The sequence below is a fragment of the Phyllostomus discolor genome, chromosome 11, assembly GCF_004126475.2.
Source record: "Phyllostomus discolor isolate MPI-MPIP mPhyDis1 chromosome 11, mPhyDis1.pri.v3, whole genome shotgun sequence".
Taxonomy (NCBI): domain Eukaryota; kingdom Metazoa; phylum Chordata; class Mammalia; order Chiroptera; family Phyllostomidae; genus Phyllostomus; species Phyllostomus discolor.
This window is the reverse complement of record NC_040913.2, coordinates 84522037-84547169: the sequence shown is the minus strand read 5'-3', so window position 1 is coordinate 84547169 and position 25133 is coordinate 84522037. Positions and strand designations below refer to the sequence as shown.

Sequence of the window (25133 nt, the reverse complement as noted above, 5' to 3'; positions counted from 1 at the left end):
TCGCTGGCCCCTCCACCGCATCCCAGCTGAAACATCTCTGTTCCTCTCTTTTCCTCAGGTATGCTTGCAAGAATAATTTTCTGGATTAGACTGTTTTCATTTTATTAAGTTTCCCATAAGTGCCAATTTCTGAAAGGCTCAGCCTTGTTTATTTTTATTGATTTATTTTTACCAAATGTTCACCTTCATTTGCCCAGGATTCAAGCTTGTCTGAGGAGTTCCCTGGGCCATCACTGCCTCTCCTCTTATTCTTCTAATTGGCAAGATTTCTGCTTTTACTTTTACCTTTCTTTGGAATTATATAGATTCTATCATGAAAGCTAAAGAGCTTGATACTTCTATTCATTTAAAAATTCTCTTCACTTCCCACCAAGACGGGAGGCATAGGTAGATACACTGTACCTCCCTGCACAACCAAGATAGGGACAACAACAATTTAGAAACAGAATAACAACCAAAACTGACAGAAAATTGAACTGTATGGAAGATGGACAACCAAGAAGTTAAAATAGACACATTCATCCAGACCGGGGAGGATGGGCGGAGTCAGGCAGCTGGGCTGAGAGGGGTCACAGAACAAAGAGCAGTAGGACCGGGTGCCTAAGTCATCCCGGGTGCACAAGACCGCAGCTGGCAGACCCTGGGCCTGGGTTGGCAATGGGCAGACCCAGCAAGACGGAGATTGTGAAGCAAGGCACTGCGTGCAACTCAGGGTCCCAGTGCTGGGAAATAGAGCCTTGGGGCACTGATTGAAAACACCTGTGGGGGTTGAAGCACAGGGAGAGACTCCCAGCCTCACGGGAGAGTTTGTTGGAGAGACCCATGGGGTCCTAGAATGTGCACAAGCCCACCCACCCAGGAATAAGCACCAGAAAGGCCCAGTTTGCTCGTGGGAAGTGGCAGAAGGGACTGAAGTCCGATAAAGAGTGGAGCAAGCACCATTGTTCCCTCTCAGACCCCGCCCCCACATACAACATCACAACCCAGCAACTGGGCTGCCCACCCTGGTGAACACCTAAGGCTCCGCCCCTCATACATAACAGGTACAACAAGACAAAAAAAAAAAAAATGGCCCAAACAGAAGAACAGATCAAACCTCCAAAAATAATACAGTTAAGCAACCAAGAGACAGCCAACCTATCAGATGCACAGTTCAAAGCACTGGTGATCAGGATGCTCACAGAAGTGGTTGAATTTGGTCACAAATTAGATGAAAAAATGAAGGCTATGCTAAGTGAAATGAAGGAAAATGCACAGGGAACCAATAGTGATGGAAACAAAACTGGGACTCAAATCAATGGAGTGGACCAGAAGGAAGAAAGAAACAACCAAATAGAAAAGAATGAAGAAATAAGAATTCAAAAAAAATGAGAAGAGGCTTAGGAACCTCCAGGACATCTTTAAACATTCCAACATCCAAATTATAGGGGTATCAGAAGGAGAAGAGGAAGAGCAACAAGTGGAAAACTTATTTGAACAAATAATAAAGGAGAACTTCCCCAGTCTGGCAAAGGGAATAGACTTCCAGGAAGTCCAGGAAGCTCAGAGAGTCCCAAAGAACTTGGACCCAAGGAGGAACATACCAAGGCACATCATAATTACATTAGCCAAGGTAAAAATGAAGGAGAGAATCCTAGAAGCAGCAAGAGATAAGGAGACAGTCACCTACAAAGGAATTCCCATCAGACTGTCAGCTGATTTCTCAAAAGAGAACTTTCAGGCAAGAAGGGGCTGGAAAGAAGTATTCCAAGTCATGAAGGGCAAGGACTACATCCGAGGTTGCTCTATCCAGCAAAGCTTTCATTTAGAATGGAAGGGCAGATAGAGTACTTCCCAGATAAGGTCAAGTTAAAGGAGTTCATCATCACCAAGCCCTTTTTACATGAAATGTTAAAGGGACTTATCTAAGAAAAAGAAGATAAAAAAGATGTATAGTAAAATGACAGCAAACTCACAATTATTAACAACCACACCTAAACCAAAAACAAAAACAAACTAAGCAAACAACTAGAATAAGAACAGAACCACAGAAATAGAGATCACATAAAGGGTTAGCAACAGGAGATTGGGAGGGGAAGAGAGGGGCAAAAAGTACAGAGAATAAGTAGCATAGATGGTAGGTAGAAAATAGACAGGGGGAGGGCAAGAATAGTATGGGAAATGTAGAAGCTAATGAACTTATGACACATGGACATGAACTAAAGGGGGGAATGTGGGTGGGAAAGGATGTGCAGGGTAGAGGGGAATGAAGGGGGGTAATGGGACAACTGTAATAGCAAAATCAATAAAATATATTTTAAAAATTCTTCATATTATAATTGTCATAGAAATAACCTGATATTCCAGGTAGCCTCTGACATCAAAATGTTGTTAGCTGTTTAAAGGAAATAGAGTTTACTATTTATTTATTCTCCAGGGTTTTAAATTTAATTTACTTCTATCAAAGGAATACATAAACTTCAGTTCCTAAAATCAAAAACTATTATAAGGTTTATAGTTTTTAAAAAATCAAACCAAAACAAAATAGCAGGTCTTTTTCCTCCATTCCTGCTACATAGACCCAATCACATTCAACTCAATACTTTCTACAGAATTTACATATTCCTTAACTTGGTTTTGAGACATTATGAATGGCACCCTACTGTAAGAAGTAAGGATTAACTTTTATTACCCCTTATTCCCTACAGATAACTTCCCCGCCCCCATCATTCCAATATAGTTATGACAACTGATGATATCCTTTCTCATTGTGGACTTAGTAACCACAGAAATATTCTTCCTTGAACAAACATACTCATTAATCAACGGCTTTGCTTCTTATGGAGTTAACAATTGTCTCATTTTTGCATATGAATTTCCTTCCTTTACTTTGAGAACGTTTTCATGTACCCAACAATACTTCGTTCATTAATTTTTCCATGGAGCTACAAAGCTCTTCTTGATGTAGTCAAATCTCTGACAGATAATCAGTTCTGTTCCTTTTTTTCTCCTTCAAGGCACCCTTTTGGGAGTCTTCTACCTTTGTTCTAATTTGGGCGAGCTGTTGTCATTCAGGGGATTTTCTCCTTCACTATCATTTTCATAATCCCCTTACATTTTATCTTTTCTGTGTTGCATCTACCATTTCTGGAATTCTTTTTTCCTGGTGTACTCCCCCAGAGGAACGGAGCACATCCTACTGTAGCTTCACAAGCGCAGGGATTCCTACGCTAAACTGAGAATTGGACCAGGTCTGGACTGTAAATTGGCAAGTTTTCTCCCCAGAACTGGGAAAGGCATCACCCCTTTGACGTGACTCTCTAGTATCAACAGTGAGAACTAAAAAAAGACTCTGATTTTAGACTTTACATGTGTGACCTAGTCTCTCCTCTTGGAAGTTGTTAGGAGTTTATCTTTATCCCTAATTTTCTGGGATATCCCTGGCCATGCTCTGCTTAGGGTGGGTGTCAGTCTAATTGCAGGGTTCCTGGATCTCATGGATGGACAGATGGATGGATAGATGGATATTCATTTACCGTTTTACTTTTTTAGTTTTTATCTTCTAGCTCTCCTTTCTAGGACATTTCAAATTGTTTTATTCCATCCTCTAAAAAAATTTTTTTTAAACACACACAGCATTTCTAGAACATCTTTTCATCTCTCTAGTTATATCAATGACAATTTTGAAGTTTTACTCCAAATTCTACCTTCTACTGTCGGCCTTCATCTTTCATTCTTCATATTTTTCCTCACTAATTATTTACTGCCCATTTTTCACGTATGAGTACAGTACTTGACAAATGTCTTGAAACTATGTGGACACCAAACACCAGGTCTACTCTCTGGGGTGACTCTTCTCTTGATCTCAGAGTCTGCCTTGAGGCAAGGACACAAACCTGATTGCCAGCATTCTGGAGGCCAGGTGCAGGCAGGAGTCCATCTTACTGTCCAGGATGCAAGAAAAAAGCCCATTTATTTTTAACAAACAGTCTGTCCACCAGATACTTAATGAGTGGCTACTGTGGACTTTTCACAGCATTTAAGGCGAGAGACAGAGGCAAATGAGACATCTTTTCTAAAGCGGAAATGCATTTAACATGTGTTCTCTGCGAAAGCATGGCTGCACTGTCAAACAAAAAGAATAAGCCACTGACCTTCCATCGGGGGAACAAAACCCATCATGTTCTCAGTGAGCCAGTGGTAGCATAGGTATGTATTACCGCTAGACTTCTAAGTGATAGAAGAATTTCAGTCCTTGTGCAAGAACTCTATTTTAGGTAAATGCACCTAAAACAGAACTCTCAAGAACTGCATAGATTTTGATACTCATATATGAGCCACAAAGAAATCTCCCAGAGTAAGTATCACCAGCTAATGGGAAAATTACTCTTGGGATTTCCAATCAGTACACAGTCTTAACCTGTAATGGGCTGTGCTTATCTCTGAGCATCTGTAGCCTTCTCTCTAGCAGACATTTCACCTGACCTTTGCTGCCAAAGACAGTATTGCTCTATTCCATCCATGACACCAAAATGAACTGCTGCACGTGAGTACACAAATATCATCTGTTCTTGATGATTGAAAAGGCTTAAATTAAACCCTCTTCACACAGTGGATTGTCTTCCCTTTTAGTTGAAGCAATAAATTAGGCTCCACCTCCACCTCCTGTGAATACATCTCAGGATCTACATCTGAACTGGAAAGCTAGTCTGCTCTTGGGTCAGAAAATATTCGATTCTGATTTTTTAAATCATAAATATTGGGAGATCTATTTGGCAAAACTTGATGGTCACTGGATCACGATGAGATGACACTAGAGACTTCTCATTAGCAGTTATCACCTTAAAAAAACAAAAAATCAAACATTCTTAACAGTCCCTTAGACAAAATTGTACTCCAAAGCTCCAAACTGTCCCATCTGCTCATTGACATCAGGAATCTTGTCTTGTTTTTATATAAAATACCTAGCATACAGTGACCCCTTAATGGATATTTATTGGCTGTCTTGTTCACCATTTATTCACAGTCCTTGCCATCATGGAGTTTACATTCCAGAGAGGCAAGACAGGTATTAACTAATACTAATTCAGGTAATGTATGCTATAAAGAAAATACTATAGGGTAAGAGTTAAAGGGATGAAAGTGAGGATTGGATAGAGTGTCCAGGGAAGGCCTTTTTTAGTGGAGAGTAGATTGTGGGAGGTGAGAGTAGAAGCAAATCCGGTAAGAAGCCTGCCACAGTGGTCTAAATGAAAAACAGTGGTTTGGACTAGTGTGATAAGATGAAAGATAGTAAAAAAAAAAAAAAAAAGGTTGGATTGGGGTATATATTGAAGGTAGAACTAACTGTATTTGCTGATGGATTGAACGTAGTATGATAGCAAAAATGAAGGAATCAATGGTGATTCCAAAGTAAATCTAAATAAAGTGAACCCATGTTCACTTTAAAGTGAACCCTTGGAGAGGCTGTGGAGAAAAGGGGACCCTAGTGCACTGTTGGTGGGACTGCAGACTGGTGCAACCACTATGGAAAGCAGTATGGAACTTCCTCAGAAAACTAAAAATGGATCTGCCTTTTGACCCAGCAATTCCACTGCTGGGACTATATCCTAAGAACCCTAAAACACCAATCCAAAAGAACCTTTGCACCCCGATGTTCATAGCAGCACAATTTACAATAGGTAGGTGCTGGAAGCAACCTAGATGCCCATCAGTAAATGAATGGATCAAAAAACTGTGGTACATTTACACAATGGAATTCTAGGCAGCAGAAAGAAAGAAGGAGCTCCTGCCCTTTGCAACAGCGTGGATGGAGCTGGAAAGCATTACGCTAAGCAAAACAAGCCAGGCAGTGAAAGACAGATACCATATGATCTCACCTTTAACAGGAACCTAAACAACAAAACAAAGAAACAAGCAAAATATAACCAAAGACACTGAAATAGAGGACAGGCTGACAGTGAGCAGAGGGGAGAGAAGAGGGAATTTAAGGGGAGAATGGGAAGGGTTTACAGGAACAAATTTAAAGGACACATGGACAAAAACTAGGGGGAGGGTGGTAATGGGAAGGAAGTGGGGAGGGATGGGTGGGCAGGCTGGAATGGGAGTAAAAGGGAGAAAACTGTACTTGAACAATAATTAAAATAAAAAGAAAATTAAAAAAAAATAAAGTGAACCTGTGAAGCTCATATAAAACACTGGGTTCCTAAGAGGTTGGCACATTTGGAAATGTGGTTGGTTCAAATTCGGAGTGGGCATTACTGGTGGATATTCACATGTCTTTTTCATAAGTTTTTACAAAGAGGGTTCGGCCTAAAAAGGTGAAGTGTGTCACACAACTCGTCCTGTTTCCCAGATTACGGTGGACCCAGGAAACTAGTGTCTCTACTCTTCTCTCCAGAATAAGAAATCTAACTCCACAGGGAATGGGAGGGTAGTCTAACCTCTGAGGATATTAGCATTTATAGTCCCTGGACTAAAGTTCACTAGTTCTTTGAAGTGCTGAATCTCAATGTCAATAGATTTTAGCTTCAGTCATTTCGTAAGCTGAAGAACTAGAGTTAAGGGTACTGCCTGGAGTAAGCCGAGGCCTTCAGACCCACCCCCTCTTTCAGAGAGAAGATCCCCTGGTGTCTCTAGGCACCTGGGCGGACCACATAGTTCTCCTATGAGAAACAGGAGACACAGTACAGGGTAACCTGGAGCCGATTAGGGAGTGCGCACTAGCATGAACACAAAGCTGACTGAAATACTCATTCAGAAAAAAACATTCACGTAAGATCTGAAACTTTTCTGACTGAGAGTTGTATGACACCAATACGTAAATCCAGTTCGTGCAAATGACTTCACATTAAGTTTCCATCAACCTCTTCTTTTGGAAAAACATGAATTTTCCTTGGACAGCTGCACGGCCTGGCCGTGCCCCACCCTTCCCCTGCAGTCAGCTTCAGCTATCTCGCTGAATACCCTCAGGGAAGCGCCGTCCCTGACTAAAGGAACTGGTTTCTCAAGAGCCTGCCTCGTGTCCTGTCCTGGTGATTTTTAGCATATTTCTGTCTTGTAAAAATAAAAATAAAAAGCATATATTTCTTAGAATTAAAAGAATTAGCGAAGTAACACATACCAGCGGTTGGGTTGGAACCTCACCTTGCAGATAACGTAAGTACAAACTTAAATTATGCTAATATGTAGTGTTGAATTTTAACACACTTTTTGCCATTCTATTGCCATTGTCTGTTGCTCCAGAGAATTCCTTCCTCTCTCTGGAGTAGGGTAAGCTACAATCTCACATTGGTTTCCTCCAGGGCAAATGCCCCCATCCTTTGGCATGCTAAATTGTCAAGACAACGACGAAAAGGCAGCTTTCTGCAACTTTCCCCAGTCTCTATGTGCTTTGTAACTTTGGTGTGCCACTGATGTTTATTATATCCTAATCAACAAATCAAAGCTTCAAGTCACTAACTTCCCAATCCCCCATAAATTCCTCCTCTCTCCCTTTCTTTTTCTTGCTTTATACAAGATCAAGAAAATTACCTCCAGTGAGGTCACCAGCCTTTCCCTTTTTTCACCTGAATTATTTCAGCAGACTGCCCTGTACCTCCACGGAAGCTGTGAGTATGCTTGGGTGGGTATGAGCTTTGAGCCTTCCCTGAGTTCTTAAGCTGGAAGTGTATCGGTAGTGCAGCTACAGGGAATTTCACAGCTTGACTTTGCTACATGTGTGCAGAGCACTGTTTCCAAGTTATGACTACAGAGTGAAACTGGATTTTTTACTTAAATGTGCCCTGGCCAAAAAACTTATTATCGTATGCAAAGTGTTTTAAGGGTAGTGATATCTCACCAGCATAGTAAGATGCTCCTAAATGTTCCAAACCACTGGAGGCTTCTCCTCCGGCCCAAGATTTCCTGGGTCCGGTTTAGACCAGATACTGAGCTCTATGCAAATTCCGCTTATACCTTATCCCATCAACCATCTTCCCGAAGCAGCAGTTGGACTGGCAGTCCCAGTCACATGAACCAAGCACGCTTCGTCATCAGGCAGCTTGCAAAACTCACACTAATCTGCAAACTCACAGCCCAGCTCCCCAGCACTATCCTCAAATTTTGGTATCTTAAGACTTAGAATTGGCAGCCACCTGAGAGGACGTAGCTGCAGAGCAGACCAGCTGTCTTCGGTTTCTCGCCTCTGCTGCTGAAGTTCTAGCCTTGGCTGCATTCTGTACTCACCCAGGGAGCTTTGGAAAAGTGATGCCTGGGTTCCCACCGGGGGTTTTGAAGTAACTGGTGTGCGTGTGGGGTGGGGGGTGAAGGTGGGCCTACAGTTTGAGACTTTAACTCAGGGGATTTTAGCACAGTGGGTAAACCCGCTGCTGCACGTAAAGAGCCATTTTCACACTAACCCATTTGATGTGGGATGAATTGTCATTGTCCCAACTACACACACACACACATACATGTGTGCACACACGCACATGTGAACTTACTTAGGAACAGGGTCATGTTAAAATGAGGTCATAAATGTAGAGTGAGCCCCTAATCCAGTATAACTGAATGACCGGTGCCCTTATTTAAAAAACCAATTAAAAAAGCAGCCATGCAAAGAGTCAGCATCACAGGGAGAACAAATGAAGGCAGCATCAGAGGAGGTGACCCGTCCATGAGCCGAAGACCGCCGAAGACCGCCGAAGACCACCGGCAACCTTCCAGAAGTGAGGTCAGCATGGGGCTGTCCTCAGGAACGCCGGCCCCGCTGACACCTTGGTTTTGAATTGCGGGCCTTCGGGAACATGAGACAATACATCTCTAACACTGAAGCCCCGTTTGCGGCCCTTCGCTGTGGCTGCCCCAGAACACTGCACCACAGCCTCACCTGCGGTCCCACTCACCTTGGCGTTTCCATGCGGGCACACCTCTCCTCCGTGACTCGGCCATTCCACCCCCACCCGTGCGGTCCTGTAATTTACCACACTTCCTGCTTCCCCCCTCATTCTTAATGAATACACACTGAGAGCAAGGATGTGCTAGGAACCATGTAACAGCAGAAAAGAAAAAGAAAAAATCAAAACGGACAGTCCTTACTCGCGTGGAATTTACGGTAGAGGGGAGAACACAATCAAATGACCACCTAGATAAAAAAACATTGCAGCTGTGCTTTGGGTAACAAGAGCTGTCTTTATTGCGGTGATCTCCCAGGATCCCCTCTAAGGATGCCCAAGAGGAGTGCCACTTGAGGGAAGATCTAACGAATGAGCCAGAATCAGCAGAAAGAGCAGAGTGCTGCCCGAAGTACGGGGACTTGCAGGCGCAGTGTCTTTGTGAGTGGAGGGATGCCCTGGGTGTCCTCACGCAGAGGTCAGTGGGTGGTGTCCAAGTATTATCTTCAAAGGCCTAAAAACAACCCATACACACTGGAAGATGGATACGTGTCAAAGATTTTATTCAGCTCAGTGATTAATTAGGGATCCAAGCAGAGAGTAAAATTGGTTCCACAAGGAACGCCAAGCAGGTTACGCAGATCATCAGGACAATAAAAGAATGCTAAAATAAGATTGCTTAGGTCAGATACAAAACTGGTTAATACTTCGCAGGACAAAATAAAACCACCACCTTTGGGGAGCGTTTTTTTCTACCACATAAGTCGCTGAGTTAACATGTAACAACATCACAGTGCAGGTTCTCATCAAATGGTAACCACTGAAGTCAAATGCAGGCACGGTTTTGTAGAAAACTTGAGTGTTTGTTAGACGATGTCCTCAGTGACAATACAGACATGTGACAATTATTACAAGTTCTCACACTTCTCTATACAATAAATCATCACCTTTTCCTTTTCCCTCAGAAACTGGAAGTCGGGAAGGGGTCTGAGGGCCGTCGCTTTGAGTTTCTCATCTCCGTGCTCCAAGGGGTGATCTCACTTCTAAGCCCTTCACCGCACCCAGCACCCACTTCTGAGATGAGGGCTCCATTCCCCCCCACTTCCCGTGATTGCGTGTGAGGTGTGCAAAGACTCTTTCTAAGCTACTGCTTCACACACACAAACTATCCACATGATGTCTAAAAGGAAAATTTTGAGAATTTCAAATGGTCAATTAAAAATGTTTCCCCCGAACAGAAGTAAATAAAACTATCCCTACCCACATCCCAACAGAAGCTATTTTCTTATATTTGCCTTTTGTTCCTTTTATTTTGCCCATCCTGAAGAACAGAGACTCCCTAGTCCATAGAGAGAATACCTCGAGAGAGAGGTGTAACTCATATACTTCCTCCCCTTCCTCTAGAAACTGGCTTGCATTTTCAGGAAAGGCGAATAAAAATGGACCGCTGTCCTAACAGGTCACACTTACACAATAGGTTCCTATGTGACAGGATTCAAGACGGAGCTTGCTTTTTGGTAGGTTGATCCAGATTTAATTCATTACAATTCATTATCCTTGTTACTTACTACACACTTAACAGCTACGTAACTTTAATAAAATCAATGCTGAGCCTCAGTTTGTGCATCTGAATAATATTAACAGATACATAAAGGTTGATAAAAATAGTAAGGGATATAAAGTTGATAAGCCTTTCACATAAAAGCCCCCCCCCATAAATATGTTGTCACCCACTTCTCAGAACCGTACGACTACCCCAGACAAGGCCGTACAAAAAAACGTCTCTCAGTGGACTGTCAAACAGAGAAAGACGGGAGCATTACAAGGCAGCATTACTTAATGTGTTTCAAAGTATCAAGGCTTCTTTTAAGAACTACAAAAAGGAGAATATTTATTTTTTAAATATTCACATTTTTTAGCAACACCTCCCTTTTCACCTGATAAAATATTTAGGGAAATTAAGTTGTTCTCCACTTGGAGTGATAAATGTTACGAAGTCTTGATACTGCCAGTAATAGCACCAGCGATAGGGTGTCTGCACTCCACACGTAGCTACGATATCTTCAAATCTGAAGTCCTGATTATACCTAATTCTGTTTTCAGAAATCTCTCAAGTCTTAACCCTAATCCTAAGGATGCCAGACTATGTTTCTTCCCTGACTTCCCAATCTTATGCTGCTCATGCATTTGCTGTTCTAATTAGCTCGGGGTACTTCAGTTAAGGCTCAGCTTAAAGGTAGCCTCTCTTACACCAAATAGGCGTGGAAAGCCACGCCAATGCAAGGGCCCTGGAGGTATGGAACGGAGTTCCAGCTCACTGCAAGAAATCTTTTTATTGGATTACTTAATAAAAACTCTTTTGCAAAGTCAGGCCCTTGACTTTTGAGCATCTCGTGGTTTTAGGTTTCACACCTGGAGGGCTGAGGGCTGAGGGCCAACGGCACCAGCACAAGAATCGGCCTCCGGGAGGCAGATGGTCAGGGTGTCTGTATCTTTGCCTCCGTTTGGGAAACAGAGAGAAAACAAAGGCCTGACAGCTCCGTGGAAGACAAGACGGGAGAAATTATAGATGAGGAGCCCCTTGGTCACATCATAGAACGCTATCTGCCCGTACTTGTGGTCTACGAAAACGCCGACCTTGTGCACGCGCTCTCCCGAGAAAACCCTTTTGAGAGGGGGGAAGGCCCAGAAGGTGTACTCGGTTCCCATCATGGACGCCGTGAGCAGGTATTTCTCTCCGGACACTTGGAACATGCCGTCCGGTCCGTGGGCGGTGTCTTCGTACACACCCAACTGCCAGGCCGTGGCCTTCTCCACGTCCACCTCCCAGTAGTGCCTCCCCGAGGCGAAGATCTCGGCGCCCAGCACCGAGGCGCTGTAGTCGAGTCTCTCCGGGCGGCCGCGCACGCTCTGCTGGACGCCCCTGAACCTGACACTTCTCAGATCCGCGGATAAGAGAAGGCAGGAGTGAGCGGTTGTGGGGTCCAGAGTTATGGGTCCTACGGGGAGAGAGAGGTTTGGTTAACTCAGGGGTCCGTCACAGCCGGGGCCAGAGACACGCGGGGGCTTCCCGGAGTGGGGGGCACATCTCAGAAGCAGACACGGGAGAGGACACGCAGGGAAATCCAGCAACAGGAACCGCTAGGCTTTGTTTCAAGAAAAGACCTCCGAGGAGAGAAAGGTCGACACGATGATGGAAGGATACCCAGCGTTGTCCGCGGAGGCAGAACTAGACAAAGAACAACGGACTACAAAGAGGCCTGGAAGTACCTTTCAGACCATGAAGGAACTGGGCCCGGCTGTAAAACTGTCCTGGCACCCAGTCCTAGGCAGACATCACTGGGGACCCAACTCCAGCCCCCTGGAGATCTTCTCCAAGCCTGGAGCAGCCGGCAGCACGGAGCCTCCTAACAAAAATAGCTGAGTCGTGTGTCCCCTGTGCCTGAATGGCTCTCCTCACCTTGCCTATCACCAGGGTGCGACGCAGATGCCCAGGAACTGCGGCCAGCGTGCCCTTGGCAGTGAGCAAATCCAAAGTGAAGGTATTAGCAGGGGCTACAAAACCTGCCAGACTACTCCAGAAAAATCAAGCTGAGAACAAGAAAGCTTAACGTATTACCTTATACTTGAATGCAACTGCTCCTTGCCTTCATATCTCTGACTGTTCTCTTCTCTCTGTTCGGACTCTAACTACAGTGATTCTTCACGGCTTGGTCCTGGGTCTCCCTTTCCACTTCCTGTCCTCCTTCCCCCAGGTGACTTCATCTAGCCCCAGTGTTAAATATCTTCTATACGCTCATGACTTACTCCACCCATAAAAAAGCTGCCAAATACCAGCTGGACGCCACACAGGCCTTTCAGCCACACTGTACCCACAGTGCAGCTCTCAGGCTCCCCCCCCCCACTTCCTGTTTTCAGTTAACAGCAAACTCGATACTCAGGCTGATCACGCCATAAACCTGGAGTGGCTCTTTATTTCTTACCTTCTTTAACATTAATCCAGTCACAAGCTTTATGGCCAAAGGAACTTAAATCTCTGGGCCTGAAACCCAATTCATGTCATTATTACAGCAGCCTTAGAAGGCCACAAAGCCTTGGATTTTAAGTTTCACGTTGCCCCTGGCTCTTAGCATTTCTAGAAGACTGGCAGAAACAAATGCAAATCCTTTCTGGAAGAATGCACACCTTTGTTCTTGGCCTCAAAAAATTTCTAAAAGTAACATCTAAGGAAAAAAGGAAAGGAAAGCTTGCTTGTTTAAAAAAAATCGTGAAACACACACTCACAAAGTAAGGGAGCACTCTCAAGTAGAGTAGCAGAAACAAATCCGAAGAACTCAAACGCTGAAATTACCCCAGTACAGACTCTGCTTACTATGTTTGAGGGGGAGAAACGCTTAAGAAATATCTACAGGATGTAGCAAACTGAACAGTAAGGCCAAGTGAACTGGACAAAGAACCACAGAGATTATCTACAAATGAAAATACTAAAGTGAATTAACTTAAGTGTCTATGGAAGTAGCGGAAGTGTCAACAAGAAAAGAAAGCTATGGACCAGTATGCTCCATTAACATAAATACAAGAGTTCTTTAGAAAAATATTAGCACATTAAATCCAGAAATATATAAAATGGATAAAATATCACTGCCAAGAGTTTACCTTGGGAATGTAACATTGGTTTGACACATGAAAATAATATAATTCATCGTATTAATAGAGGAAGAAAAACCATGTGAACGTTTTTATAGATACAGAAAACACATGGAATATATTCACCATCCGTTCATGATAAAAGGTTTTATCAAACCAGGAACGGAGGGGAATGCCCTTGGCTTGATGAAAGGCCAACTACGAAAAACATCCACTTAACAAACTTGAAGGTGAAAGACTTCATGCTTTCTTCTTCCCCAAGATCAAGAACAAGGCACACATCTCTCGCCACTTCTACTCAGTGTCATTTTGGACATCCTGGCCAGCACAATAAAGTGAGAAAAACAGAGAAAAGACTTACAGATGGAAGAGAAACAAATGAAACTGTATTCCTAGGTTATCAGAGTATCTTTGCAGACAATTCCATAGAATCCAGTAGATCTAGTAAATGAGTTTAGTAGAGTGATAAAATAAAATGTCAATATTCACAAATCAGTATTTTCTCTATACTAGTAATAATCTAAAACTAAATGAAATTTGAATGAGAAATTGATACTTAATACCATTAATAATAGCACTAAAAATAAAGTAGTTAGGGATCCATTTAATTAAATATGCACAATATTTGTTTGCTGAAGACTACAAAACACTGATAAGAGAAATCAACGACCACCTAAATAAAAGGCTGTATCATCTTATCCCTAAATTAATCCATATAACCAATGTAAAATCAATGAAAACTCCAGGAGTTTTTTTTTTGTAAAAGCCAACAAGCTGCCTTTAAAATTCATGTGAAAAGGAAAGAATATAGAGCAGCCAAAATTGTTTTGTAAAGGACAAATTCAGAGAACTCACGATGCCCAGTTTGATGACCTCTTATGGAATCATCAGTCAAGCCAGTGTGGTATTAGCAAAACGGTAAGCAGACAAACGCTATGGCCAATGGTTTTTTTAGAGTCCAAACAGACTTGCTCATCATACACACCAACTGATTTCCAGCACAGGCGCCAAGTCACTGAATGGAGGACTGTGTTTTCAACAAGCGAGCTGGAACAACTGGAGACAGGCCCGCACAAAAAAGGGGACGTGTACTGTATCTTGAATCACGAAGAAACATCAACTGTAAGCAGGTAACAGGCCTACACATCCAAACTAAAACCGTAAAACTTCTGGGAGAAAAATCTTTGTTGGGACAAAAAAAAATTTCTTAAGATGCAAAAAGCAGTCATAAAAGAAAAAAAATGATATATTTTTTTCTAATGAAAGCTTCCAAATTTAAGACTTCTCTTTGAAAGACTTAGGTAAATGATAATATAAACCAAACACAAGGAGAAATCTTTGCAAAACACGTGTCTGATAAAGGATTTATAATCAGAATCTAAATAAATCACAAATCTCAGTAAGAAAATACACAACAACTTTTAAAACTGGGAAATGTTCATAGATATGCTTCAAAAAAGAACAATAGTAAAGGGTAAGTAAACCCATGAAAATATGCTCAATATCATTAGTCATTTCAGAAACACAAATCAAAAATCGAAGTGATGTGCCAGCGTATGCTTACTGGGTTAGCCCTGATAAGGAACAATACTACCAAACACGGGCGAGGACGCAGAGCAACCGTTCAACCCAAGGAAACGGAGCCACGGCCACCCAAAGCCCCGTAAGGAACTGTGTGTATAAGCGCAAGGCTGGAAACAACATCAGCGTGCGCAGAATCGCACGTGATGATTACGGTACACGCCTACAGTGGATGCCCCAGGACGACGAAAGGAACAAGCTCCCGAACAGGCAATAAACGGGGATGCGCCTCCCACGCCGCACACTCGGGGACAGAGCCAGACTCAAAAGGCCATGCACTGTGGGAATCCACAGACAGGACACTCGGGAAGAGGCAGAACTGGGCGCAGGACGTACATAATCCTTCGTCACACACACCGCCGTTTTCCCCTAGATGTTTAACAGTTTTAAACAGCAGAATCTGCCTGCAATTACGTGGCCAGCCTGGGAAGAAGGTGAAGGATTTGCACAGGAGAGCCTTTCAACATAAGATCAACAATTATTGTGATAGCTTTCTAATGTATGTAAGCTTCTTAAACTCCCCGCTCCTTTACATACATCCTTCAGCTAGCTGGAATTTACCTTTATTTACGGTAGGATGTCATAACAGATGTCAACTTACTTTGAAGTCCTTCCAGTATCTTCCTCACTCCTGGTATCTGGCACAGCCTCGGGTCCGTGATCTCGGCAGGCTCTAGGGTCTGAAGCAGCACGGACTCGCTATTCCTGTCAAGAAGGGCAGTTTGAGGCAGGTGGCGGTCCCGGGGCCCAGGCCCTCTACCCAGAGGACGATCTCTGTACACGAACTTCACGTCATTCCCCGACACCCCCGCTCAGCTCTGCTCTCCCAGGGCAGCCCCTGATCCCGACCCGGGTACCTCCAGGGTGAAGACTTACAGTTTGAAACACTCTCGTGCATTCTGCAGGGAGAAAAGGAGACAAGGTTACTGTGGGTATCCGAGCCAAACCTCGGGGGAGGAGTCACGCCCATGAAAATATCTTCTAATCATGAAACTCGATTTCCATGTAATTTCTCCAGTTTCATGATGCCAATTCTCAGATATCAAACTTTAACACCAAATAGAAAAAGTTAGACAAATGGCGTGAAGTCATCATTATATTTCCAAGAGAAATATTTCCCATACCTCACCTCAGCCATCTTGTTCAGGACACGCATCATCCCAACTCAGCCCATCTACCTGCTCTCTATGCCCGGGGTGCCGAGGGTTGAGCAGGTGAAGGGGCCTGCTAAGCTGGCGAGGGGGTTAGAGCCAGGTCAGGAAATGCACAAAATTGGCTCACACCTACCTTTGCTTTGGAACTAGCCTGGGCTCTAAATTGAAACCGAAGGGCTTGTGTGTAAGGGGCTTCTCAAATGAGAGCACTGCATTACAAATGTGGGCCCGGCAGAGAGATACAAATAGAGTCTTCAAAAGGTAATAATGTACTTGTTAAAAATGCAATGCAAGTTACTACACAAAGTTTAAAAGATATACAATACTACACAAATAAATATCCCAAGGTTACAACTGATTAAAATGTGTCTTTTTTTTTTTTTTTTTTTTTTTTTTTCAGAGGCAGTCTGAATGCTAATGGGCATGTCTCTGTGTTTCTACATATTCTTTAAAGCCAAACAGAACAAAACACAGTTCTGGATCTTTTTTTTTTTTTTTCCACTTAACCAGGTATCTTGAAGATAATCTTTCCATGCCCACAGAGCTTCTTCATTCCTTTTTCATGGTGGCAGAACATTCTATTGTATAGATGTATCCAATTTGACTAACCAATCATTTACATATTCAGGGACATCTCAATGCAAACTTACTATTAGTGATTTTAAGGGGAACAGCTCTATGATTTTACCATGATCCACAATCATGCTGGTGATTGGAAAATAGCCAAATAGCCTCCACGAATGGTTGAAAAATCAATGAATATCGTGTTCTGGACATGACCCCCAATGAGTACAGCCAACTTCTCACTCCTCAAACACTGGAATGAAGGTTGTGTCTGGACTCTTACCTTGAGCAAATATATGGGAGGTTCCTTACACCTCCTCTCCAGCTCTATGATGGTCACGTGGAAGCCGTAGATCAGCTCGTAGAGCCTGAGCTCACTCTCCTGCAGCTTCCTCATGTTCTCCTTCCCCAGGTCGCTCAGTCTCTGCAGGGGCACCTCCTCGTTACTCCTCACCAACCAGCGATTTCCCCCCTTTGCTGATTCAACCATCTTTTCAAAAACCCGCGTTATTGCCTGCCACCCCAGGAATATACATGATCGGATAAGGCCAGGACATCCCTCTGTGTCAAGTGAGACACCTCAGAAACGATTCTGTGACACACTGCTATTTATGTTGACATGAATGGTGTGTATGTAGTCTGCCTGTTTAGGTAACAACCTGGACCTAAAATGCATCATTGTTTACTGAGAAGTTTTGTTCAAAACATTTCCTATTTCCTTCATCAAATCAAAAATTAAGATTTGAATAAAAAATTATATAGCAATAGGAATGATTAATCAAATCACTGACATCACTTTCCTTTTCATCCTTGCGAAGATGCTCCACATAGACACAAAGGACGTGTCCATGTTTTTTTTAACTGATTTTACAGAGACAGGGAAAGAGAGAAACATCATTTGTTGTTCCACTTAATTATGCATTCATTGGCTTATTCTTCTATGTGCCCTGACCAGAGATTGAACCTACAACCTTAGTATATTGGGATGATTCTGTAACCAACTAAGCTACCCATCCAGAACCCATTTTTTTTCCTTTAAAGAACACAACTAATTGAATATTATATTGTATTACTGATCTCACAACTTGCTTTTTCATTATATGTTCTTGAGGAACATTCCTTATCCATACATGGAGCCTGTTATCTTTTCTAAATGCTAAAGAGCATTCCATTTTATGTACATAAATCTATTTCGTAAGGCCAAGATTGATATAGGTTGTACCTAATCTCTTATTAATAAATGTTATAGTAGCAATAATACCTAATACTTACCTGGTGCACAAAATGTACAAACACTATTTCATTTTACTTTATTGATTGATTTTAGAGAGAGGAAGGGAGAGCAGGGAAGAAAGAAAATTGATTTGTTCTATTTATGCATTAACAGGTTGATTCTTTATTTAAAATGTATTGATGGATTTTACAGAGAAAGAAAGGAAGAGCGGGGAGAAGGAAAGAGAGAAGGAGAAAAGAAGGGAGAGATGGAGTGGGGGATTAAGGAGGGAGGGGGAGGGAGAGAGAGAGACAATTTTTGTTGTTCTGCTTGTAGATGCATTCATTGGTTGATTCTTATATGTGACCTGACTGGGGATCAAACCTACAACCTTAGCATATAGGGGGCAACACTCTAAGCAACTGAGCTACCTGGCCAAGACTGCGAACGCTATTTTAAAATCTTATGTAGGTTCTCTCCCTATCTTCTTCCCTCTCAGGTGTGCATCTCCTACACCCTAAGGGTCTCCCTGAGACCTGCAACCAGGGAGCAGTGGGCAGTGGCAGCTCATCCTAGTCTCACCCCCGAGCCTGTCTCCAAGCCCCCTTTCTTCCGACTTTCCAGTGAGCCAAAGCAGCCCCCCCCGGCTCCTGCTGCTGCTTCTGTCCTAACCCCTTTCTTGTTTCACTGTCCCGAGTCTTATTAATGCACTCTCAAAGTCACCTGGACTTGCATCATGGCATCTTTCCTGCACGAAGTCAAGGACCCCACACAACTCGCCAGCCCAAGGCCAACCTGCTCTTGACTAGTTCCAGGCCGGTAACGGGGACAGTAGCGACTCTGGGGTTGGGGGATGTCGGTCACCAGGCTGCCACTCCAAGAGGGCTTCTGGGGGCTGGCAGATTTCTGATCCTTGGTCTGAGTTTTGGGCTATCATCGGGGTGCGATTCAGCTTTAGAAAACTCACACTTATAATTTGTGTTCTATGTTTTTCCTCAATTAAAAAAGCTTATCTAGATTGTCTTTCTCAATCCTCACATCAGTATTATGAACCAGGAGCCATTACTATCCCCACTTTACAGCTAAGAAAACCAAGCCCAAAGCCACAGAGAGGCTGGTCAAGAGCGGACTCCAGATGGGGACACCAACCTGACTTCGGAGACTACATCTAAACCAGAATGAAATCATTTTCACAGTGTTCCCTTATTCATGTGTCTTTTCACGGGCATGTAAGTGTATTTGCAATAAATTCTCAGAAATGAAATTGCAGGGTGAATGTACACATTCATTTCACAAACACATTGATATCACTAGATGTCTTATCCTGGAGTCGACATGTTCGACTCGGCTTTCTGTCATTCCCCCGAACACCCTAAGGACGACATTTTCAACATCTCACCCGTAATGTTTCCTGGAACTTGCCCTCTAGCTCTGCGACAAACGCCATCTTTTGAGTCGGAGTGGCTTTTCTGAAGTTCAGGTTGAACGTCGGCCCTTGCAGGTTTGAGTCACTCTCTTCAGTCATCAACCGGAATATCATCTTATATTCAGCCTCGATCACTTCTCTGAAGTCCCGCTCCTCTCCCTTCAGCAGATACAGACACGATGGGCTTCAGGTTACACACCACACACTGACCATCAATCTCCTCCAGCTCTAACTTCAATATAAAGGCAAGGAAACAGAGTATGGGGGGAGAACCAAAAGGACAAAATGCAAAGGACCAAGGAAATTTCAGTGTGAAGATCAACCAAGATATCAACACAGACCTACAATGTGAAATGCAGATGAAGGAATGTTAATTGACTTACAGGAATCTACACCTACAGGTTGATTTAAAGAGGAGGAAACCAGAAAAACTGGAAAGAATCACCAGTGACATCTGCTGATGCTTTGGATAATGAGCATGAGAAAAGAGAAATTAATGAGGGATTCCAAGATTTTTATTTTTTTAATCCTCATCTGAGGGTATTTATTTCATTGGTTTTTTAGAGAGGAAAGGAGAGAGAAAAAACATCAACTGGTTGCCTCCCATACACGTCTGGACTGGGGATCGAACTCACAATGTAGGTGTATGCCCAGACCTGGAATCAAATACATAACCTTTAGGTTCTGGGATGATGCTCCAATCAAGCGAGTCTAACTGGCCAGGGTTATTGCAAGAGTTTTAGACTTAAGCAACTAGAAGAACAGAATTGCCAAAACACAGACAGGTAAACTACGGAAGGGATAGATTCCAGAGGTGGGGGAGGAAGAGCTCAGTTTTGGATCTGCTGATTTTCACTAGTCAATTCACCATCCAAGGAGAGGAGCCAAAATAACTCCTATTATCTGGAAGGCAGGGCTGGAGATTTACACTGGGAGTATTCAGCATAGTGATCATTTAATCTCATCACACTTGATGGACTCAAGATTTATCAAGAACCTGAGCACTGAGCCACTCCAAGACCGCCCCGCCCATTCACTGGGCCCTGATTACTGCAACAGCCCCTTTTATAGTTCTGCTCCTGCTCTCGCCCTACCGGTCTGTCCTCTCTTAGGCAGCCAGAGCATTTCTGGGACATCGGAAGTTAGATCACATTTTTCCTCTGTTCAAAACTTTCCAGTGGAACTGCCCTAGAGGATTTGGCCTCCGTACCTCCTGATCTCATTATGTTCCCAGTCTCCACCTTCTTCTTACAACACCTTCCTACTTGTCCTTCCCTGTGTCTAGAACAATCTTTCCAAGACCGCGTGGCTCAATTCCTTGAGTCTTTCCAAATGCCAGTTTCTGAATGACAAGGCACTGACTACTTTATACCAACCTGAACCCCATCACTTCTGCTTTTCAAAATAAAAGTTTTATAGCACTTAACATGAAACAGACAATACTCTGACTTAGGACAGTAAACACACAATACAATATAGACATGATGTATTGTAGAACTGTACACCTGAAATTTACATAATTGTATGAACCAATGTCACCCCAAGAAATTCAATTTAATTCTATTAAATTTATTCAAATAAATTCTATTTAGAAAGATATACCTTTTACTTGTCTTATTTTGTTTACCTACAGTAAAATGGCAGTTGTACAAGAGCAGAATTGCTTGTGTTTTCACGGCTGAATCCCAAGCACCTAGCATATTTTCTGGCAAGCAGTGGGAACCTAGTATTTGTTGGATGTACGGTGCTTGGGCTGAAAAAATTGGGGATCAGTTAAAAAATTCTTTTACAGCCAGGAATTCTCCCCTCTTATCATCTTCGACTGGATGTTTTTCTTTAAAAATTGAAAGAGGGAAGACCCAAAGTCTGGGGTACCTGGCACAAAGTAAGTTAAATACGAAGAGAAGGCTTGAAATCAGAAGTGAAACTTGTGCAGAGAAAATGGCGATCGCGCAGTTTGAATGTTAATTCTCAAATTACCCTTCAAAATGGCTTCAGGGTTTATATGGCCACCGGAAATACATGACCTGTTCATTCTCCCACAGCATTGTTATAAACTGTTATCAACTTTTTTGATCTTTGCCAAGAAGGGTCGCAAATGCTCTCTCACTAACATTTAATTCAACTGATTTGTATTTTCCTTACCATGAGCAAAGTTCAGAATCTTCTTGTATGTTCAAAAGATAACTGCATTCTCTTTTCTGTGAACTCTCATTTCTTTGATCATTTTTCTATTAAGTTTCTAGTCTTTCACTTACCGACTTTTTTAATTGTTGTTCAAGTACAGTTTTTTGCCTTTTACTCCCATCCCAGCCCACCCCCCAACACTCCCTCCCATTTCCAACCCCCCCTGCCCCCGCTTTTGTCCACGTGTCCTTTATACTTGTTCCTGTAAACCCTTCCCCTTCTCTGAAATTCCCTCTCACCGACTTTTAAGCGCTCTTTGTCTGTTAAGAAATTAGCACTTTTGCTACCTATGGATTTCAAATATTTTCTCCTGTTTTGTCATCTGTCTCTTGACTTTATGTTATTTGCTATCCAACATTATAGCTATTTCCCTCCTAAGAATCAAGACAGGCACTGACCTGAATAATCACCATTTTTTCCTGTTCCTCAGTCACCAGGACTTTAGTAGCTTCAAGTTTCTCCTTCAATGCGTACACCAAGTCCCGGAATAACTTCTGCAGAGAAATAGATCACAGAATTCTGGGTAAAGCAATTGCTTTAGAACAGTTAGATCCCCAACCTAAGACAACTGAAAGGACCTACGTTTTCTTACCTTGACCCAGAATGTCTAATTATAGCACTTGCCTAATTTTTTTTTAATTAAACCTGAACCAGAGGAACGGTCTTAGAGGATCAGATTGAGTCTCTGTTCCCCAAATAAATAAGAGGAGGCAGCCACAGTGCCGGACCGCTCCAGGATTTGGAGGAAGCTTACCCTGTAATTCTCAGCAGCCTCCTTTATTCCATACACCGTGTGATTCTTATGGTCCTCGGACAACAAACACTGGCCACACAGGGTGACCTGGTCATCCTCGCAGAACAGCAGTAGCAGTTCCAGGTGTTTCTGGCAGTAGTTCTCTTCTGGGATGTTTCCCTGCAACTCGGGGCTCGGCCACTTAAACATCTTGGCACGGATTCCCAGGGGAAGGCTGGCCCGGTTCTGGTCCCGATGTGGCACACTTCCCTGCACCGAACAGGAGGAGAGTGGCGGAGTTCTAGGGCAGACACGCGGATCAACCTGCGCGCAGCCGCACTAGTGCATATACCAATGGCGGGTCACCATGTGCGCGCCAGCGATCGAGCACTTCCGCTTCCGCACGCCTCGCTTCCGGAAGCGGTCATCAGCGGTTACATCACCATTCTGGATTAAAGGGCTCGTTCGATGGTTCTGAGAAGTTTGAGCCCTTTTCCATTTCCATATAAGGCTTGGGGGAACAAAAGAATAAAAAGGAGCACAGTGCAGGGCACAGTGCCTTGTAATAAGCGTTGGAGGAACTCTCGCAACTAGGGTGAGGCGCGGTCTGGTCGGGTCTAGCTGTTAGGCTTTCTGGGTGCAAATTTAGGGAACCCCTCAATCCTGCAGTGCTTGCAGGAGCCAGAAAAGGGGGCCGCCTTGAGTGTCTCCTGAAATGAGAGGCGGGTGCGTGCCCTGTTTATACATGCGTGTCATAGTTACGGAGGCACGCTCATGCTCCCCTAGATGGACATGCCCCCAATTTCGTGCCTGAAGCCCAACATATGAACCATTCGAAATCTAGCCTTGAAAGGACCTAGGTTAAAAAAAAAATAGGTTAAATGATTCCCAAAATAAGTAGGTGTAATTTTTTTGCCCTGACAATAAAAGAAAACTACATATCCGCATTTTTTTTTTTTTTAGTTTTAGAGGGGACAGGAACGAAAAGAGGGAGAAAAACAACGCGTGGTCGGCTCTCGCGTGCCCCCTACTGGGGACCTGGTCCGCATCCAAGGCATGTGCCCAAATAGGAATTGAATCCGCGACCCTTTGGTTGGCAGGTTGGCACTCGATCCACTGAGCCACACCAGCCAGGGCGCTTTTTTTTTTTTTTTTAATTTTGGTAAGTAAGGAAAGTAGAATGAGAAATCTATAATCTCTGGCCTCCCCGTTTCTAGACAATCCTCTGATTGCTACAGAGTAACAATTCCGCCTTTTCTCTAGAAATATTTTAGTTACATTTTTAAAGTGTATTACCTACTGATTTGGGGAAAATTTTCCCCAATAAAAATTTGCCTTAGTTGATTTGGTTTCCTTATCTAACCCTGTCTTTGGCCATCGTTGGTGGGTGTCATCGTGGGTGACACCATAACGCCAAGTGTTAATATCTCAGAAGCCTCTGTCCTATTTACATCTCTCCTCGTTCCACCTTAGGAACCAGCTGTTTTGACACTATCTTTTGAAACAAACCCACCTGACAGATCTGAGAACTCCCAAACTTCCATTTCTGGACTTACTAGCTTTTCCCTCCTCTCACTCTCCCTTCTGCCCAAATGTGTTTTGCCATCAACTTGATCTCCTGTCCTTTCATTCATTTTTAATTTTGTATTTGATTTTTAGGATATGTAACACATTTTTATAAATCTGAAGTTGATTACTTCTGTATGTATGACTTATTTTTGCTATTTTTTAGGGTACATATAAAAGCAGTTTTGAAAGTGTGGTTACCAAGACTTGATTTCCCTTTTTTCACTGTTGTTGACTTTGAACTCACGGTAGATACAGTTGCCGGTGTCTTAACCATTAGTCAAGCAAGTAGAACCAAACAGTACTGTGGTCATTTCTTGTATTTTTGGAATCTCTACATACTTGCATACTGACAGTTAAAAAAAGAGGCCTGTTGTACTTAATATTCTTATTTCTTAATGAAGTAGAAAAACATGAAATCTCATCCTCTGAGTACAGGGTTTATTTAATATCCTGGATGACAAAATGAAAAATATGCATAAGGCATTTATGCTGCATATGGAAATGAAATGGTTGTCTCAAGAAAGAACATTTTCTTTGATGGTGGGGTGGCAAGCCATACTAGCTGTGTTTTTTCATAGAACATTTTTAGTTGAAGGAGCAAATGAGACAAACTGTAGTTATCCAGATATAATGAGTTAGGAGACATTTCTCAAACACTAAAAAAGTGACCCTGTCATTTCACAGAAACTGAGTATTACTTGCCAATGATAACATTTGAGATTTTAAACAACAATTAGTTTGGAAAAAGTTCTACCCACTATTTGAGTTTTGGAAAACTTGTACTTAACTATTTTAAGCTTGATAGCTTCCCAATACTTAGTCTTTTCTGGTGAAATTGGTGGTGATATTAACGAAATATGTCAACTTTTGAAAAGCTTGCGAATTCAGTGAACCAATATTTTTCAAAAGACCAATGCATAATCATTGTTATACTTATTCAAAGTATAAAACAGACCAATGGGTTTTTATGTAACAGAGAACAAAATGTTCATTGATGGGATTTCAGCATAAAAGATCAATTCTCTATAAAGCTATTAGAATGCTCTCCACTTTTCCAACTCTGTATTTGTGTGAGGACAGATTTTATTCACATACTTCAACTAAAATAACATTGTGAGAGATGGAATATGGGAGGAGATATAATAGCCATGTTCTGAAAAAAAATTAAAGAGATTATCATGTTAAATCATGCCAATTGTTCAGAGAA

The 25133-nt window shown here is 42.7% G+C and overlaps 1 protein-coding gene across 1 annotated transcript; it reads right to left on the bottom strand.

Annotated features, from left to right (window-relative positions):
- Positions 1-9394: 9394 nt before the first annotated feature.
- TRIML2 (tripartite motif family like 2) lies at positions 9395-22662 on the bottom strand. Its single transcript, XM_028526355.2, has 7 exons — positions 22379-22662; positions 22023-22118; positions 19411-19596; positions 17082-17222; positions 15957-15979; positions 15682-15785; positions 9395-11851 (listed from the first exon to the last, which is right to left on the bottom strand). The coding sequence occupies exons 1-7, from the start codon at positions 22565-22567 to the stop codon at positions 11259-11261; spliced, it is 1332 nt and encodes a 443-aa protein (XP_028382156.1). The 5' UTR covers positions 22568-22662; the 3' UTR covers positions 9395-11258.
- Between the last annotated feature and the right edge of the window lie 2471 nt (positions 22663-25133).